The following is an 18,500-nucleotide window of genomic DNA, read 5'->3' as shown; positions in this document are numbered from 1 at the left end:
CGAACTAGCCAATCATATTTGCACTGAGTTGATTGAGAAAGCGTTTTCCAGTTTTGTGTGCTATAAGCATCAGACAGCCCAGCTCTTTAATTACATCTGGATATGATCCAGTTTTGCTGTGGCCTAGCAGGAAACTGAATGACTGCAGATTATCAATGCAGTAAAATGTTTCTCTGACCCGACTGCACTTTAGATTAGTTTTTTGAATGAAGGATCTTCCATGTACAGTTCTCGATCTACTGAAGAATCCTACAAAGAATAGCATAAATTGTATAGCATTGAAAGCATGATTAGATTTAAATGTTTTCAAACAAAGGACAACAGTTTCAGTTTAATGTACGATGAAGTCCCTGCTTCCTCTCCCTCTGCTGAGATTGGCATTCTTTAAATGTAGCTACAGCCAATAAGCTTCCTGTGCTGCAATTGGCTGACAGCCATGGAAACAACCAAAAGAGGTAAAAACATAAATAAAAATCACAGCAGGGTGGGGTTGAGTTCAGCATGAGGCTAAAGTCTTGCATTGCGTTTTAGGCCCATGCTTTGACACCAGAACATTTGACCACAGCTTCTGACCAAAGTAAACACAACACCCCCTCCTCAATCTAGCTAACGTAAATGAATTATCCATATGTTTGTTTCTGCAGAGGAATTGTGGAGTGCTGAGACTGCTACACAGATTACACACAACATGTCTGTAATCTATTGTTTTTATGTACTTTTTCTCCACATCACTGACATAGTAAATCTTTGCCAGATCTCTCAAAATTGTAAGGGGCTAAACAGGCATGCAAAGGCCTGCTAGGGTAAATGATGAAGGCCACATCCACACTAATCCATTTTTGTTTGAAAACTCAGTTTTCAGTTACCTATTTGCATTGTTTCCCAAATTTAGCTGATTTGGAGAACTCTCCACTCTGCTTAAATTAACTGTGAGATCACTACAATTGATCTCAACTGTAGATATGAATGGAGGTTTACATGGAGACAAGAAAGTCTGTATCGCCATGATCTCGAAAGAAGCATATTTTATTACTGTCTCTTTAATACAACAACACACGACAACACGTAAATGATTTACTTACTCTTTTACTAGCTGCTGACATTTGAAAATTATCCGACATTGGCACATAATTCTGCTGTACATCCTGTGGTTGTGGGATAGTTTATAAGCCCAGATCACAAACTCTGGTATTATAACGTTCTAGTTATTTACTCTGTCAATGCCAGCGGAACTTTCTCACATTTGTCAGAAATGCAGCCGGTGCTTGCTTATGCATTTCAAAATAAAGTGGATACAAGACTCTTTGTCTGAATACTGCGATGAAGAGCCTAGATGCCACTTTGATCACAAGAGACATCCTCCATGACCTAGATCACTCTATCATGCTGGGAATGCAAATGCATGATGGGAAATGCCTACATATGTACTGCCCAGTAGCTATTTGTATCAAGAGAACTAGAGCAATGTCTAAGCCCAGCATCTGAGTAGATCTGAAGAGTCTGGCTCACACTTCAGCATATTTCATCAAACCTCTGTAGAGGTCATAGATAAAATATTTCCAAACATTGTTGGTGCCTATATAAAAGTGGCACTTTTATTTGACTGCTGTTTACCTGCTCTATTGTCGTGCTGGAAATTAGGTCACTGATAGCCCTTTTCACTGAAATTGCTATGGTTCTCATGCCGACCCTGTGCCTGCAGGTTCACACTTTTCCACTGATTGAAAGCCGAATGGTGGCGTGACTGGTTACGTGGCTACATGGTAGTTTTACATGACTATTTCACCTGCCCATAAACAAACATGGCACTTCACCATGTTTGTGTACAGCTTTTTTTCTGTTTTTGAGGACATATTTTAACAAAGATAAATGCATTCCAACGTTAGTACATTGCTCAGCAAGATTGACAGGTAACAAAATTACATGATTTTGTATGAAATTTTTAATGTGGCTTAACATGCAAAGTTCTATAAACTGTAACAGTGGAATCATTATTAATATTGGTGTATCAGATTGTTATATTTGGATTTTTGCCATAGCATATAATATTATGTTTACATCTGGATTGAGAATCCCACCGGATTACTTAACAGATTGCTGCGTTCTTCCTAATTTAGTGTGTAGCTGGTCAAAAATCCCCTTACTGAACAAAACAATGCACAACATAAAATGAGATTAAGGAAAGATAACAAAGTCTAACAAAAGCAAATCTAATAACATAATGAGTTCAGAACACCAGCGTGCATAAGTTGTTGTATCTCCTCATAGATTCCTTTTGTTTTCTTTGCGATCTTTCTAGTTTTTATCTTAGATCTCCGAAGAAGACCATTTTGCAATTAGAGTGCTCATTTCGTCCACATTTCCTGAGTTATTTATTGTTGTTATAAAGTGATTAACTACTCCCTGGTGCAGACAATTGCTGTTGTTTTTTGTAAAACTTTGGTGACGAAACTTTATCCCGCCCTGTGCCCCTTGACATAATCAAATCCTGTGGAAACTCACGGAAAAGTTTGAGAATTCGCACCTGCCCAGGAACCTGCCCCCTAACCATTTCGATAGAAAAGTGCTATGATGCATTTCAGAACCAGTGCCAGGGTCTCAATGGAATGTTTTAGTGGTGTGCAGATTGTAGTTGGCATTGTAGATAAGTGATGTGTTTATTCCCTTTGCCTGCCACACCAGTTAATAACTCCTAAATTCCTCCTGGGTAAATTTAGCAGCTCTGATAAATCAGCCTAGTACTGGATATTAATAAGCAGGCCCGCCTAGTTGGCCAGCAACAAACACACATGGATGCTCTGAGTTTGATAATGTAGGGCCAGATCTGAATCTGGTTGCATTTGGTTTAAAGTTTAGAAAGAATAGCCTTTATAGAGTGTTGTTGTTGTTGAGTGTCAGTAGCTTAATAGTGCTTATTTTGATCTTCTCAAAAATATGTATGGGTGTGGTTTGTCATAAGGGAGAGTAACAGCGTAAATAGGAGTGTCCTCAAAGGGAAGGAATCTGAATGGCCTGTTATTGTTGCAGCACAATGACAGATGTGACTGTCTGAAATGAATTCTAGCTATATCAACGCCTTATTCTATACTTTTTTTATTTTAACTTTTTTAGAGTACATTTCGAAATAATTATTTTCCCATCCTCCTTTCCTAGGTTTTAATTGTAGTTTTTTTGTTAATTAAGAACACTTTTGGCAAGGCTTTGCTCTGGTCATATGTAGTGCTGCTGAGCTGTATTTTCTCATCACCAGCAGGAGGAATTAAAGTTAAGATGTCAAGGCTGGTAGGTGGAAAGTTCCTTATTGTTCAGCTCTGCAGAATGTTTTTTTATTTATTTGGTCTTTACGCTTTTTTTCTTTAGATGTTTTCTCATCACCCTTCATTCCTTTATTTTAAGCATGAACACTTGTTGGCTTGGTCTTGTTGATATAATAATATTTCTGTGGAAATTGTGAAGTGTTTTTTTCTACATGAATTCTTCCTTTTTTATCCATGGAAAAAAGTAACCTGAATCCCACAATGTCTGATATCTTCATCTACGAGATTCGTAATGTATCATCTCAATGGTCTGCTCCCTATGAATTTCCAGCATTCTGTTGTTGGACCATGGTTCTTCAGTCTTCTCACCTTGTGGCTCTCTGCATGTGTGAGTATGCACACATTTGTCTGGATTAGCATTTATTGGGTGTTTCTGTGACATCTGATCTGGACAGTGTTTCACACAGTTGGTGTCTGCTTTAATGAAGGCACATTGATCATGGTGGATGTCCTGCATCTCATCATTCTCATTTAGGGTATCGGATACAGCTGTTAATATCCTTTGATAAATATCTCTGCTGAAGGCTTCCAAATGGAAATGGATTCAATAGATTCCAAATTGATTCTAGATTGCTCAATCCATCTAATGAGATGAAATAAGATCGCAGAGGTATCATTGATATTCAAAAGTCAGAGAATCAGGGGTCTTAAACATGATTTCTCATAGTTTGATAGGATGTCTTGGTCAACTATTTATTTTTACTTTTTGAAGCTGGTTATAAGTTGATTGGAAGTTAAATGCCCTTTCTGAAAGTTTCCTACACTGCCTGGCCAAAAAAGTTGCATAATAAAATATTTTGTTGGACCGCCTTTAACTTTGATAACGTTGCGTATTCGTCATGGCATTGTTTCGACTTGTGCAACGTCACAACATTTATTTCCGTCTAGAGTTGCATTCATTTTTGGATCTTTGGATAATTTTGAGATCAGTATTGACGATGGAATAGTCAAACCACTCAAAGTCTTCTCCAGCACATTCCAAAGACTTTCAATGGGGTTTAGTTCAGGACTCTGTGATGTCCAATTCATGTGTGAAAATAATTCCTCATACTCCCTGAACCACTCTTTCACAATTTGAGCCTGATGAACCTGGCATTGTCATCCTGGAATATGGCAGTGCAGTCAGGGAAGAAAAAAATCCATTGATGGATAACCTGTTAATTCAGTACATTCAGGTAGTCAGCTGACTTCATTTTATTGCTGCCTAATGTTGCTGAGCTTAGACCTGACCAATTGAAGCAACCCCAGATCATAACATTGCCTCCAGAGGCTTGAATAGTGGGCACTATGCATGATGGATGCCTCGCATGATGCACTTCTCCTCTTACCCTGACGCGCCCATTGCTTTGGAATAAGTTTATCTGGACTCATCAGACCACATTACATTTTTCCATTGCTCCACAATCCAATCTTTATGATCCCTAGCAAATTGAAGTTGTTTTTCTGATTAGCCTCACTAAAAATTGTCTTTCTTGTGGTCACCCAGCTGTTGTAAGTTCTTGTTGCATTTTGCATGTGGAAATGCTCTTACTTTCACTATTAAACATAGCCGTGAGTTCTACTTTCGTTTATTTGTTTTTTACAATGTAACTTCAAGCATTTTAGTGACCTTTGATCACGATCATTCAAGATTTTATTCCGATCACATTTCTTCTGCAAAGCTGACTGTTCACCACTATCCTTTCAGGTTTTAATAATGCGTTGGACAATTCTTAACCCAAATCCAGTGATTTCCGCAATCTCCTTCTATTCTTTCTTTGCTTGATGCAGGCCAATAATTTGCCCCTTCTGAAACACAGTAACATCTTTTCCATGACCACGGGATACATCTTCCGACATGGTTGTTTAAGAAATGAGAATCTACACGCTGCATCAATTAGGATTAATATAATTATTGCCAGCTGAAACACATTAATCACTGGAACAATAATCCAATCATAGGCTCTGAAGTATCTGCTTATTTAAATCCAAATTGACTTTTGTTTTTACCAGGCAGTGTATAACAATAATTTGTTCTGATACTATTTGGTGTAGAGCAGTGGTTACCAACCGTGTTCCTGGAGGCCCCCCAACACCACACATTGTAGATATCTCCCTAATCAAACACACCTGATTCAACTAATTAGATTGCTATTCAATTCAATTCAATTCAATTCAAAACACTTTATTTGTCCCCAAGGGGCAATTAATAAGGCCACATAGAGTAACGTAACCATTATACGTTATAACATCCTACATTAAATAAATAACACAGTATACATGAAATACATATTAATGAATACCTAATATACATATATTAAAAAATAATTAAATCAAGACATAATAAACAAGAGGGCTAGAGACGATTGAGAATTTAAAAGCTGCACCGATTTGGGAACAAAGGTTGCCTTCCTCCTTTGTGTCCTACAACATGGACAACGAAGCCGTCGCCGTGAAGGAAGCCACTCAAAAACAGAGAACATTACATGTGATGTGTCTCGCAAGATCCTTCCAGCCAACCTCAGCGTTTGCTGTTCACTTATAATAGAAAGAGCCCTAATAGGGTGTCCAATAATTTTTGAGCAGACCTTAACTGTGCGCTCCAGACTATTTCTATTTTGGAGGCTTATAGAATGAAACCAGCAGACGATGGAAAATGTAATGACACTGTCAATGGAGTTGTAGAACATAGTGAGCAAGTTCTTACTAACTCCAAAGGAATTGAGCTTCCTTAAAAGATACTGCCGCTGCTGGCATTTGAACTCCATGACGTGAACCGGTTGTTTCAGATAAGGGAGGTAATCAAAATATGCAGAGTTGGGGGGCCACCAAGAACAGGGTTGGGAAACTACTGGTGTAGAGAGTCTTTCTGAATTTGGTCTTGTCCACAACCCTTTGAGATTGTGGAAGGTCTAGGTCTTGTTTTGACTGATTCTATTGGAACATGAGCACACATTCAGCCTGGAACACCATGTTTACATTTCCAGACACTTCTTGAGCCTTGACTAACCAGTGCGCTTCCCACAGAGTAACCATCTTTAACCAATGAGCTTTCACGTTAGTGGCACATAAACGGTCTGTCAGGATTCTGAAATTCCCCTACGTGGCGGAATGCCCTGCAGCTCTTTAATGCCATCATTGTGGCAGTGAGTCAGTCAGCGAGAGAGCATTCCCCCTCTCACATTATCTCATCCTCTGTGTGCATGTGACTCAGGTAGCCAATGGAGACCAGAGTAGTGAGCTGCTAACACGCTGTTGTTGGGGCACTGTGGAGCAGACGCAAGCTCATCCTTCTCTACACTACCCATCACTTGGCTCTAGTTTTTCAAGATTCATCACCAGAGTTATTTAAAACAAAAACAAAAGTGAAGTTTAAGCTGAGAACACGTTATCTGAAATGAATGCTACACCGCTGTTATTCTCTGAACTTGCTGCCAATATTTGTTGTCTGAGCGACTACTTGGTCTAAGGCCTACAAGTTGGTCTGTTGGAATTCGTGGTCGACCGATAGTGGATTTTGACATATCAATAACACAGGTGGTGGAAAAGACCAATAACCAATTAAATGGCAAATAGTTTTCAAAATTGACTTATGGAATGTTCCAAAGTTTTTGTAGTCTTTACTGTGATGCCCACAGACATAGAGGCTGCAAGAGTCTAAATTAAATAATATCCCAGATGCAGTGTTTGTTTGCATGACTCTTACAGGAACTTAATATAAATTAGAGTAGAATTGAAGAATAATCAACATTCATAAGTATTGCTAGTGCTACACTTGGCTTTACTTTCAAAATCACAGACACCATCATATCATTTTCTCTCATCCAACACCTCTGACACATTCACAGTGCCTCCCCCCAGTGCACACAATTGTAACTGCGAGATTTGGTGGGGGATTCCGAGGGAAGGTAGGTTATTCAGCGCTACTCATAGCAGGCAAAAGGGCAAATTAATAATCAATTTGCAATATTCGAGTATTGTTTTTAAAACTCAACTAGCTGGTTCAGAACGAGCACTCAATTACTCGTGCACATACTTAAAGTGAATCTAATGCGGGGAAAAAGCATGACATTTAATACAGGTCTATATAAATATTAACAAGCCCAAAATACACCAGGGACTCTTATTATTAAATGTCTGTGCTTCCAGTTTACACAAACGCATACAGGAAACAAAATATGCACTCTTACAATCATCTACAACGTATTACAATAACATCAGTATAAAGGTAACGTTGTTGTATGCTGACAGGGCACATTTCCACACACAGTAGTCGTATTTGTTTTGCATGCCCTTTCTTTAATTTAGAACACTTAATAATCTAATCAAAATGGCAAAATAGGCAGCTAAGTAATGATAAAAATATGGATGAATATATCAATGATGACAGATCTAGATGCAGTAAATCCCCACAAGTTCTCAATGATTGTTTTTATTTCACCTCTAAAGGCTGCTGTTATACTTTTGAACCAAGATGTTCTAACTATCCTTCAGTGCCGAACAGAGGGGAATAAAAATACATTATTTAATTTATAATGTTTTTGGCCGATATCAGATAGTTCTAAAAAGTAATCGGCAACGATTAATTGGTAAAACCAATATAGTGGACGACTTACTGTTGGAATATTTGTGATCATGTGTGAGTTAGCAGTGATTTGTGGTAACTTTGCCAGGCAGTATAGATCCAGACAGTTTACACTTCAGGTTTTCATAAATATATATATAGAACCTTGCATGCAGTGTAGAGCTTGATAATACATTTATAAAGGCCTTTCTTTGAAAATAAGAAAACGCAATCAGTCTGCAAATATATAAAAGCTATTGTTGATGTTTCATGTCATATTTTCTTTTGTCTCTCTCTTCTCCCCCTTTCCCACCACTGAGGTCATTACAAATTAATTAACTTTCCTTAATGCTTCCTGTTTAACTGCCATCTTTCAAATTGAAGAGCTCCTCAAATATGAATAGTGGCTGTCACAAGAGCTAGCTACTGTATGAGAGAGAGATTCACTCAAAAACCTCTCCAAGAACATTCTCCACTTTTGTGCTTTCAAAAAGTCACTTTTTTTTAAATGGACTGTCTATGATTTATAAAGCATATTCTCCAGAGAATAAGGCTACCTTAAAGCACACATGAAACCCATTTTATGCTGTATAAATTAAAATTACTGCCTGAGATATGTAACAGAATATACTCAACTTCTATACAGTGCATCTGGAAAGTATTCACAGCGCTTCACTCTTTCCACATTTCGTTATGTTACAGCTTTATTCCAAAACAATACCCCATAATGACAACATTAAAGAAGTTTGTTTGAAATCTTTACAGATTTAATACAAATAAAAAATGAAATAAATCACATGTACAGAAGTATTCACAGCCTTTGCTCAATACTTTGTTGAAGCACCTTTGGTACCAATTACAGCCTCAAGTTTTTTTTGTGTATGATGCTACAAGCTTGGCTTACCTATTTTTGGGCAGTTTCTCCCATTCTTCTTTGCAGGACATCTCAAGCTCCATCAGGTTGGATGGGGAGCATTGGTGCACAGCCATTTTCAGATCTCTCCAGAGATGTTCAATCGGGTTCAAGTATGGGCTCTGGCTGGGCCACTCAAGAACATTCACAGAGTTGTCCCATAGCCACTCCTTTGTTATCTTGGCTGTGTGCTTGGGGTCGTTGTCCTGTTGGAAGAGGAACCTTCACCCTAGTCTGAGGTCCAGAGCACTCATTGAATGTACATTGCTGCATTCTTTCCCTCGATCCTGACTAGTCTCCTGCCACTGAAAAACCTCCCCACAGCATGATGCTGACACCACCATGCTTCACTGTAGGGATGGTATTGGCCAGGTGATGAGCGGTGCCTGGGCTCCTTTTCAGAAACATATAGTGCATTAAATGCTTAGGGTGATTTAGAATTGGTGTCAAAGTAGTTTGTCCAGCACAGCACGCTCAGACTCCATTTGTTTACAGAGTTGAGCTGACGGAGTTAAGCGGTGTCTTCACGTTAAGGTGCTAACTAGTTTGTGAACTTGACCGTTAAGTTAAGGGCCTGGGTAGCTAAGCGAGTAAAGACGCTGACTACCACACCTGGAGTTGCAAGTTTGAATCGAGGGCGTGCTGAGTGACTCCAGCCAGGTCTCCTAAGCAACCAAATTGGCAGTTGCTCGGGATGGTAGAGTCACATGGGGTCAACTCCTCGTGGTCGCTATAATGTGGTTCTCTCTCTCAGTGGGGCTTGTGATGAGTTGCGCGTGGATGCCGCATAGAAAAGGCAACTGAGATTCCTCCTCTGCCACACGGATTGTAGTGAGTCACTATGCCATCATGAGGACTTAGAGCGCATTGGGAATTGGGCATTCCAAATTGGGGAGAAAAATGGAGATAAATAAAAAAAATAAACAATGATCCCATAAATTTCCCTTTTCAATATAACTAATATAACATTAACCTGTCCCTGACAACAATGTCACTCATGTTTTTCACATCTGTTTGCTATGTTAGCTAGCTATAGTTTGTCAGTGCAGTCAGTAATTTAGCAGATTAAAAGGTAAGCATCAGAGCATCTTTTTTGCAGCTCCGCAGGCAATGCTGCGGTGGTGAATTGTGACTGTTGAGTGTTGATTTCATGCTATGTTTTTACCTAGTTGGTGAGATGCAATGCTGTAAAATAAATAAATAACATCCATATTTTACTCTCTATGTCAAAGAGCTTATAGCTAACTTGCTAACCACGGAGCTACTTTCATACCTTGTCAGCTGATTGGAAGCTAATGTGTAAACATGTATTCACCAAACCATTTTGTTCAGGATTCACAGTTTGGTACCCCCTTCAACCAAACAATTCCAGTCGTTGCATTTACAAAATGTAATATTTAAATGTCTGGTTTTCGACTGTTGAAAGTTTCCCCTGAACTTGTATAGCCGAATACGGTGTAACACCGCTGCAGTTGTTTATCTCTTGACTCAGCAGGTGTAAATGCAGAGAAGCTGTGCTTCTTGTTTTACAACCTGCCCCTAATTGACTGGCAGTATTAAAATAGTCAGCATTTGACTGATACTAAATAGTACTACAGATGTTTATTTAGCAATAAATTCTATTTGAGTGTATTCTTTTTTTATATGATCAGCCATTGACTGACACTAAACATACAGTACTGATGTTTATTGTATTTTAATTTATTCTTTATTTTCTCAGTGTTTATTTCTAGAATTTGTTGACTATGTATAATAATGTCAAATATTCTTATATTTGTATAAAATATTTGTTTTAGAAAGCAGCCTTCTGATTACCTTTGCATAATCATATCGGTGCAAAATAGGTTCACGATCCACAAAGAAAAGGTCTGTTTTCAGTGAATTTCCCCATCTAAAATCGGTATCATTTCAAAAATCTCATATCGGTCAGGCTCTAGTCTCAATGATGCATTGCTTTATTGATGTCATTAAACATCAAACACCTGGTATCTGGGATATCTCTTAATTGAGAATACTGTTTCTGAGATTAGAAATTCGCTGTGGATGATGTCATGAGTTAATGTTAAAATACAATGACAGGGGTAGAGTTCCATTAGTAAGGCTTATCTGTGTTAGGCTTATGTCTTCATACATTATGCATACATTATGCTGATACATTAGTGTCAGTCTCAGACAGCATGATCACGGACCGGCCACAGTCCATGCACTAACATTCTGATGCACATAGCACACAAACCTGAAAATTTGGTGCAAATCGTATTGGCTGGTTTGACGGAATTCACATGAGTAGATGCACACATGTCGTTTATCAGTCTGCCTGGAAGACTAGATGTGTTCAAGTTTCCATGTTGATTCAAAGAGTGCTTTTGTGGATGAAATAATCACAGAAAGTTTGCCAGGTTAGTAACATAAAATCTTTTGAAGATATTCAGAGTTTCGTTTGAGGCACGTAGCAGAAAGTGAAGTGAAGTCAAGTCAATTCAAGTGGTTTTTCAACACAGGACTGTGTTGGTCCTGAAATGGATATCTTCGAGCAGAGCTGCATTTTCTGCTTTGTTAGTTATATCTGTGAAATGGTCTTTATTGAGGTTTTCTGTACTGCACATAGACTCTACATAATTTCTGCTATCCTCCCATTTGTTTTCCGTGCAATCACTCATGGAGACTCGCGCACCATTATATAAATACTTTTCCCCCATGCCGGTCTTTTATTATGGTATGATATGTCTCTGATAACCCTGCCCTATACACCCTGTAATGACAAAACTGACTGTGATTAGTCGCTTAGCATGTCAGTTAGATGGCTTTTCTTGTCTAAATATGTGGTTCTTGGTAGGGATGCACCGATCCGATACCTTGGTCTGTATCGGCTCCAATACTGAAGCTTTTAGACGGATCGGGTATCTGTGCAACAAGCATTTTATTCAAAGCCACTTGAAGAAGTGCATTAGCTCTGTGAATCTCACAAGGCTGTGTAATAAGTAAATATAGAAAATGCACGCGCAGCTCCAGTGCATCAGCGAATGGCGCTGCTCTGTTTACACACACACGCGGCTATTTTTTTCTTCACGCTTTGCGCCATTTTTGAGCTTTACTCGCGAACAACATGGCAGATGTAGATGCTCAATAGTTTGGTTCACTTATAATATACATTTAGAATGGCACTGGAGGTGCATTTTACCAGAATTTGAATAAGAAGCTAATTAAACTACTGTGAACTTGCCTACAAACAGACAAACTTACAGGACTTCCTGGAGAGTTCACTATGTAAAAATAAATGTGTGAGGGTTTAAAAGTTAAAGGTGCATGGTTGAGATATATTACTATTATAATATATTATTATTTGTTTACAAATTATAATAATATTTAAGTTGAATGGGTTCAAAAAATAACTGTGAATGAAAAACGATCTGATATCTTACAACTAAATTAACAAAAAAGAGATCTGAATCCTTTAAAGTCCAGATACAAGTTGAGAATTTTGCTTTTAAAATAAAACAGCTTTTCTACTGATGACTTATACTGGAATTTCTGTTAATTTGCTGCTACATTATCCAGTATATTAGTTAATTATAAAGTGTTTCTTAAGCTATACATCTATATAGCAATATTAGAGGTTCGTGTTTCTTTACAGATTAAAGAGTACTCCCAATTAGTTCACACAATAATGTAAAGATATTCAAAACTGATTATGCAAAAAAACAACACTGGTATTGGATTGGGATCGTTATTGTATCGGCCAATACTGAGATTTCCGATATCGGATTAGAAGAGAAAAAGTGGTATTGGTGCATCCCTAGTTACATTTACGCATTTGGCAGACGCTTTTATCCAAAGCGACTTACACTGCATTTATTACATGTACAATCCCCCCCGGAGCAACCTGAAGTTAAGTGCCTTGCTCAAGGACACAATGGTGGTGGCTGTGGGGATCGAACCAGGGACCGTCTGATTAACAGTTATGCGCTTTAGCCCACTATGCCACCACCACTCCCTAGTTCTTGGCCAATGACATGAATGAATGATTGACATCATATATAAATTTTTTAATATACTGTAGAACAATGGTTCTTAAAGCGGATTATAGGCTCATATAATTGCAGTACACATTAGAATATGATTTGCCCGGAAAGTAGTTATTTCCTCTGTATATAATTTCATGTATGTCACTGACTTGACACCCTTGACTTATACACTTGCTTAAAAAACTACTGAAAGATTTAGCCAAGCTTTTTACACATTTGAGTCTCAAGAGGGCTTCAAAAGGCTTTCAGGTTTCCCAGTTTATATTCTCAAAAACCCCTCCCCGAGAACCCTCCAAAAAGCCAAATATCTACCCCACTCCTGCAAAGGACATTTATCATTCCAAATTAAGGACTTCGCTATGCTATCAAATTACTTGATATAAGAGAGGGGGACTCTAATTGACACTGTATCCTGAGAATTTAGAAAAGGAATTAATAATTCTGTGGAGGCAAGGCATAGATCTAGTGGGGTCGGAGATGAATAATAAAATATCATCTGCGTAAAGCAAAAGCTTATGCACCATACCTCCCACCACCAACACTCCTGGAAAAGCATCTTCCTTTCTTATTGCTGCTTCTAACATTAGTGCAAAAATCGAACCCCAAATTTCCCTCCGAACCAAACAAACAGAAAAAAGAAAAATGTGCACATTAACCCTATGCACAACAGCGCCAACTGGCGTCATACCCTCTAAACCTGTACGACTATGAGAGCCCCCGTGACAACTTTTCCATTGGATTGCTGAAGTCCGGTGTTTCTATACAAATTTTGTGAGACAGAATTACAGAATATAATCTATAAAACAAACTCCAGCCAATTGACGGAATAAACACAAAGAACATGTAGATTAATCCACAATACTGTCCAGAAGGAGTGTTATTACACAAAACAAACTCCAGCCGCTAGGTGGAACTAGCACAAAAAGAAACTATGTTTCTTTGGACAGTCAAGTGAATGTTCAGTGAGTCGGTCCACTTGCATTGTGAGTACCACAAAATAACTTCCTCACTCCATGACATTGCTTGCTGGGGGACATGTAAAAGTTTTACGGCCATCTTTGGCATCTATTCTCAATTTGTCTGGGAACATCAGTGCATAAGTGACCTTCTGTTTATGTAAGAGTTTCTTGCATTCCTTGAATTGATCACATTCTCTCTTGTCGAATTGCAATTGCAAAAGTCTGGGAAAAAGAAAATGCTGTGGTTCTTCCAAGAAAGGCTTCCTTTATCCCTCTCCTCACGTAACACAAGATCTTTATCGGATGATCTCAGAAGTTTGGCCAGAATTGATCGGGGCCTGTCCATTATTCCACCTGCTATGGTTCTCCATGTCCTCCAACTTCTCCCAGACATGCTCCAAATCCACCTCGGTCACTAGCGGATTGGCAGATAATTTCCTCTCCCATGACTCCAGATAATCGTTCTGTTTCTTGACATCCCCCACTCTTGTAACTACCTCAGTGAATTTCGTTTCCATGGCAGTGATCGATGGACTGATTACAGCAAGATACTCCTAGTCAGCAATGACCTTCTTCAGCATTGCAACATGTTCAACATTTCACGCTGAATTTCCCAAAACTCTCCTACCAAATCAACTCCCCGGCTTGAGGCCTCCATGTTTGATGTCATTTAACGTAACATGAGATCATATGAAGCTCTAATGATGGCACGCGAGAGGAGCACCACGACTCGTGCCTGATTGAGGAGAGGAAGAAAACCTATGTCCAGATGCATTCTAAACTTTCCAAACAGATTCAGGTGATGTAGATCGCAAAGTATGTGGGAATTATCATGCAAAAATACAAAATAAGTAAATAGCACTGTCATTGTGAAATAAAGCAGAGCTGGATCTGGCATTCCACTTAAGCAACACTTGCATGTCAGAGCATCTAAAAAGCAAAGAACCTGGTGTCATATCTTTAATGCATCCTTTATTAAAGTTTGGATAATAAGGAAGTGGGTCATAAACTCTGAAAATGGTATTTCTCTGTGCAGTCAGCGCCACTTCTATGAGTCACATGAAGGTGGAGAGATTGAAACTGCACCCGGCTGATGCACACTCTGCCGTGGGGACGCTTGTCCCTTGCTGCTAAATTATAATTTGATGACTTACGACATATTGAATCATAATATCCTCTTTGTGTTATGCTGTGAATCTTATTGTGAAGAAAATCGGCGATAAGCAGCTCTAATAAGAAGAGAGATTTAAAGAGTTAGAGGGAGTTAAAGATGGATCAAAGTGAACAAAGGTGAGAGTGTGTAGTCTTAGCCCATTATTCACTGCAACAAAATAAACTTTTGATTAGTCTTTTTTGGCTCGTTTTCCCAAAAATAATATCTAAAACTTTAAAACTACGTACATTTACTTTAGGAGCTATACTGCAGAAGAAAAATTGTTATTGGAGAATGTTGGATACAATATTTAATATTTAAAGGTGTCATGAATTGGATTTTTATTTTATATTATAATGTTCCTTGAGGTCTACTTATAAAGTTAGTGTGTGTTTTTTTTTTTTTTTTTTTTTTTTTTCATTAAAAGTAGTCATAATTTAGGAATAATTGGTCATTTTCTATCAAGTTTTTGAGCCTCTGATTCAAACGCTCCATTTTTTGGGGCATATGTTCTTGAAAACTTCAGTGTAAATGCCCACTGCTGTGATTGGGTAACATCTTTGCATGTGGATAACTGTAAATGCCCACACCATTACGAGCATGTGGGGTTGTTTTGAAAACTTCCTATGGTTAAAAAAATTAAATCCAGAGGAATTCATCTATACAAGTCTGAGCTAGAGTCCGATCCCGAATTAACCCACTCCACAAACACCATAGATACTGCAGTCTGTGACAGTGTGGTAAGTAATCAATGTAATTTACTTACCTATATTACACAAATAGATATTACATTTATTGTTGTTTAAACCAAGACTCGACACTACATTGTGTATCTTGTTACATAGTTGGGGCATTTTCCAATGGTGAAACATTTCCTTGTTTTACAATTGCTGAGTAACGCACGACATTACCAAATAAAGTGTAAATACATGGTGCTATCACATTTATAACTGTGAAAGGATACACTTACTCTGCAACATGTAAACGTATACAGGATACATTCACCGGAATTTGTCGCAATGTCGTTCGTCATTTAATCATATTTCATCATATATTTAGTGTACTCTTTCTTAATGTTGGGATCCTTGCGAAGCAATTGTAAGAGATCTTCCCCCAACCTAGCACTGCAACGTCTTTACATCTTTGTGGCCATCGTGACACAAAAAAACCTCCTGTTGCTCCAAAAATAATTTCACCGCTCTAACCGCAAGACCGGTGGGCGGGCCTAAGCAGTGCCTAAGCAGTAAATTAGGCGTTGATCTGTTTATGCAGAGGCTGGCCGATGGCCATGTAATGCCCCATTATGACGTATTAGTGAGGAGGAAGTAGAGTTTAAAGTATTGAAGTTTTTCTTTACTGCACTGGCAGAAATTTGAACAATTAAAAAAATACACATATATTCAAGATAAGTTCTGTTAAAGCAAGTCAAAATATCTAATATGTTGCTTCTCAAGTAAATGGACCTTGTTTTAAGGAATTTTAGATCATTTAAATGTAGAAGACAAAAACTCTTGATTACAGTCATTTTGCAGTGAATTTTTAACTGAATTAAATGTTTTTCTTTTCTTGTAATTCCGTAAATGTCATTTAGAGTTAGTTTTTTTTTTAAAGGTGATTTTGTCCTCTTTATTGTTAGTAAGCAGTAAGCACATTTAATGCAATCTTTTAAGTTGAGGTACAAGTTGAATAGTCAGTTAAGAGCTAATGATTAATCGTTGTAATAATCGACCGAATAGTCGAATAATTGTTTTAATAATCATTAGATTAGTTGATTATCAAAATAATTGTTAGTTGCAGCCCTAATGCATAGTCATTTACTCCTAAATGTAAAATATATGCCCAAATGTCAGTGTTGGTGCAACATATACCATTGGTCTGATTTGACAAAGGCTTGAAGTATTTGTATTTATGTTGGGGTCAGTAAATGTTATTTTTTCAGACAGTATAATTTAGTCATGCCTAAACTTTTATATTTAGCCTGAATTATGTGCTTGGATTGAGCAAAGCTGTAATTAAATTTCATAAATACTCCTTCGTATTATTGAGTTGCACTAACAATGAGCTGAGAGTGCAGTGGCAATGAATTACCTGTGAAGTTAACATGTAATTTAGTCTTCAGTGGGATTAACTATGTTTTTAGCTGTTTTGCTTGACTTTGTTGCTGGGTGGGTAGGAGGGTATTTTTAATGTCTCAAGCTCTAACAGGTGATGCAGAAAAATTGTCCACGCTATGTAATGTTAATGTTAAACGGAGTTCAAAACATTGACTAATGTTTGCACCCATCAGCCACCTCTGTTGTTGTCAGAAATTCTCTCTCGAGGGAGCCTCATTCTGGAGGGGACCTGGTGACGCACTTCATAATTCTGATGAGAGAATCACCCTCCCTCCCGTCTTCCTCCGATTTCCCTTTTTTCAAACTCAAGCTCTCTCGCGCTTAGCAGTCACACAGCTAGCGTGACTACTGAAGGCTTTTTCTCCGCAGGGAGCCCTTGCATGCTACTGTTGCTGCTGCGATCAGTGTGTGTTTACGTGTTTGAATCAGACAATCTCAAGATATGGCTTTGTTTTGAGTTTTTCTTGCAAGATGAAGAAGTTTGTGACCATTGTTTTACGTGGCCTGGTCAGCCTGTCTGTAAAACCTGGAGATTCAACCTGGAGAAAGGAACATGCCCAGCAGCTCAAGAGAGAGGCCAAGAGAAGAAGGACTGTGTCTAAGTGTGCAAAGGTGATTACGAATAGATGTCCTGCTTTTAAGATGGAAGGGGGGCGTGCTAACACTAAACTGTACCTCTCAAGTAAGGTGAAATGATGGATGGATGACTAACTTTTTGCTAGTGGTTCAAATGTGTTGGTGTTGTATGTTTGACAATTACAGAGTGACAATTGTTTTTATTTCTTCTCAGAAGTGGCAACCTATGGGCAACTTTCAATGTTAATCCAGAATTGCTGATGACGTCTATAAATCTAATCATAGAAGTATAGTGTAGTCATAGTTCCAAAAGGTAACCAATCTCTTGTATGATTTCATCCATACTGTGCCAAGATGGTCATCGGTTTTTGTTCATCACAGGCTTTGTCATTTTGCCCTTAATAGAATTGCCTCAGAATTATGGTAATGAATTTGATTTGATTGGATATATTAAGGTAGGGGAGGGGAGTTATGGGGCTTGCAAAGATTTGGTCATTTGAATGTTCTCATCTTTGCTGGCAGAAGCAGTCATCATTCATTTGCATTGTTCACATTAATCTAATAAGAGTTGACTGTCTCGGACATCTGAATTATGTATGCCCTCTTCTCCAAACTCTTTACAAAAAAAGAAAAGAAAAAGAAAACAGTGCACGTTTTCTGAGGTAACATCTTTTCAAAAGAATATGATGGTAAGGATGAAGAGAGCAGTGTCATGTAGGTTTTTTATGTTTAATGGAGTGGTGCTCTGCTGGGATTTTTGACCTGTGGTGCATATTTCAAGTTAAATCAGCTTTGGTCTTCAGCACTGAAATAAATATATCTGATTTGGAGCCAGTACAACTGGATGCTTACCTCTTGCAAATCTGAGTTACGCAAGAAGAATGCTGACGATAATGTTGG

At 38.2% G+C, this 18,500-nt stretch overlaps 1 protein-coding gene across 7 annotated transcripts in view; it reads left to right on the top strand.

Moving 5' to 3' along the window:
• The window catches only part of LOC127622059 (apoptosis-stimulating of p53 protein 1-like), an 87,996-nt gene that overhangs the window by 6,484 nt on the left and 63,012 nt on the right, over positions 1-18,500 (top strand). For 2 of the 7 annotated variants that reach the window (XM_052095975.1, XM_052095976.1), the window contains exon 1: positions 17,003-17,636. The exons of 2 other annotated variants lie outside the window; for them this stretch is intronic. In XM_052095975.1, the coding sequence (XP_051951935.1) occupies positions 17,496-17,636 (141 nt within the window). In that variant the 5' untranslated portion in view covers positions 17,003-17,495. Of the gene's footprint in view, positions 1-3,031; positions 3,283-17,002; positions 17,637-18,500 lie in introns of those variants that run through there. 3 more of the 7 variants (XM_052095977.1, XM_052095974.1, XM_052095980.1) reach the window with 3 other exon arrangements.

Source organism: Xyrauchen texanus, chromosome 28 (assembly GCF_025860055.1).
Source record: "Xyrauchen texanus isolate HMW12.3.18 chromosome 28, RBS_HiC_50CHRs, whole genome shotgun sequence".
In the NCBI taxonomy this organism is placed as follows: Eukaryota; Metazoa; Chordata; class Actinopteri; order Cypriniformes; family Catostomidae; genus Xyrauchen; species Xyrauchen texanus.
Note: the sequence above shows the minus strand (reverse complement) of the source record. Positions and strands in the feature narration are given on the sequence as shown.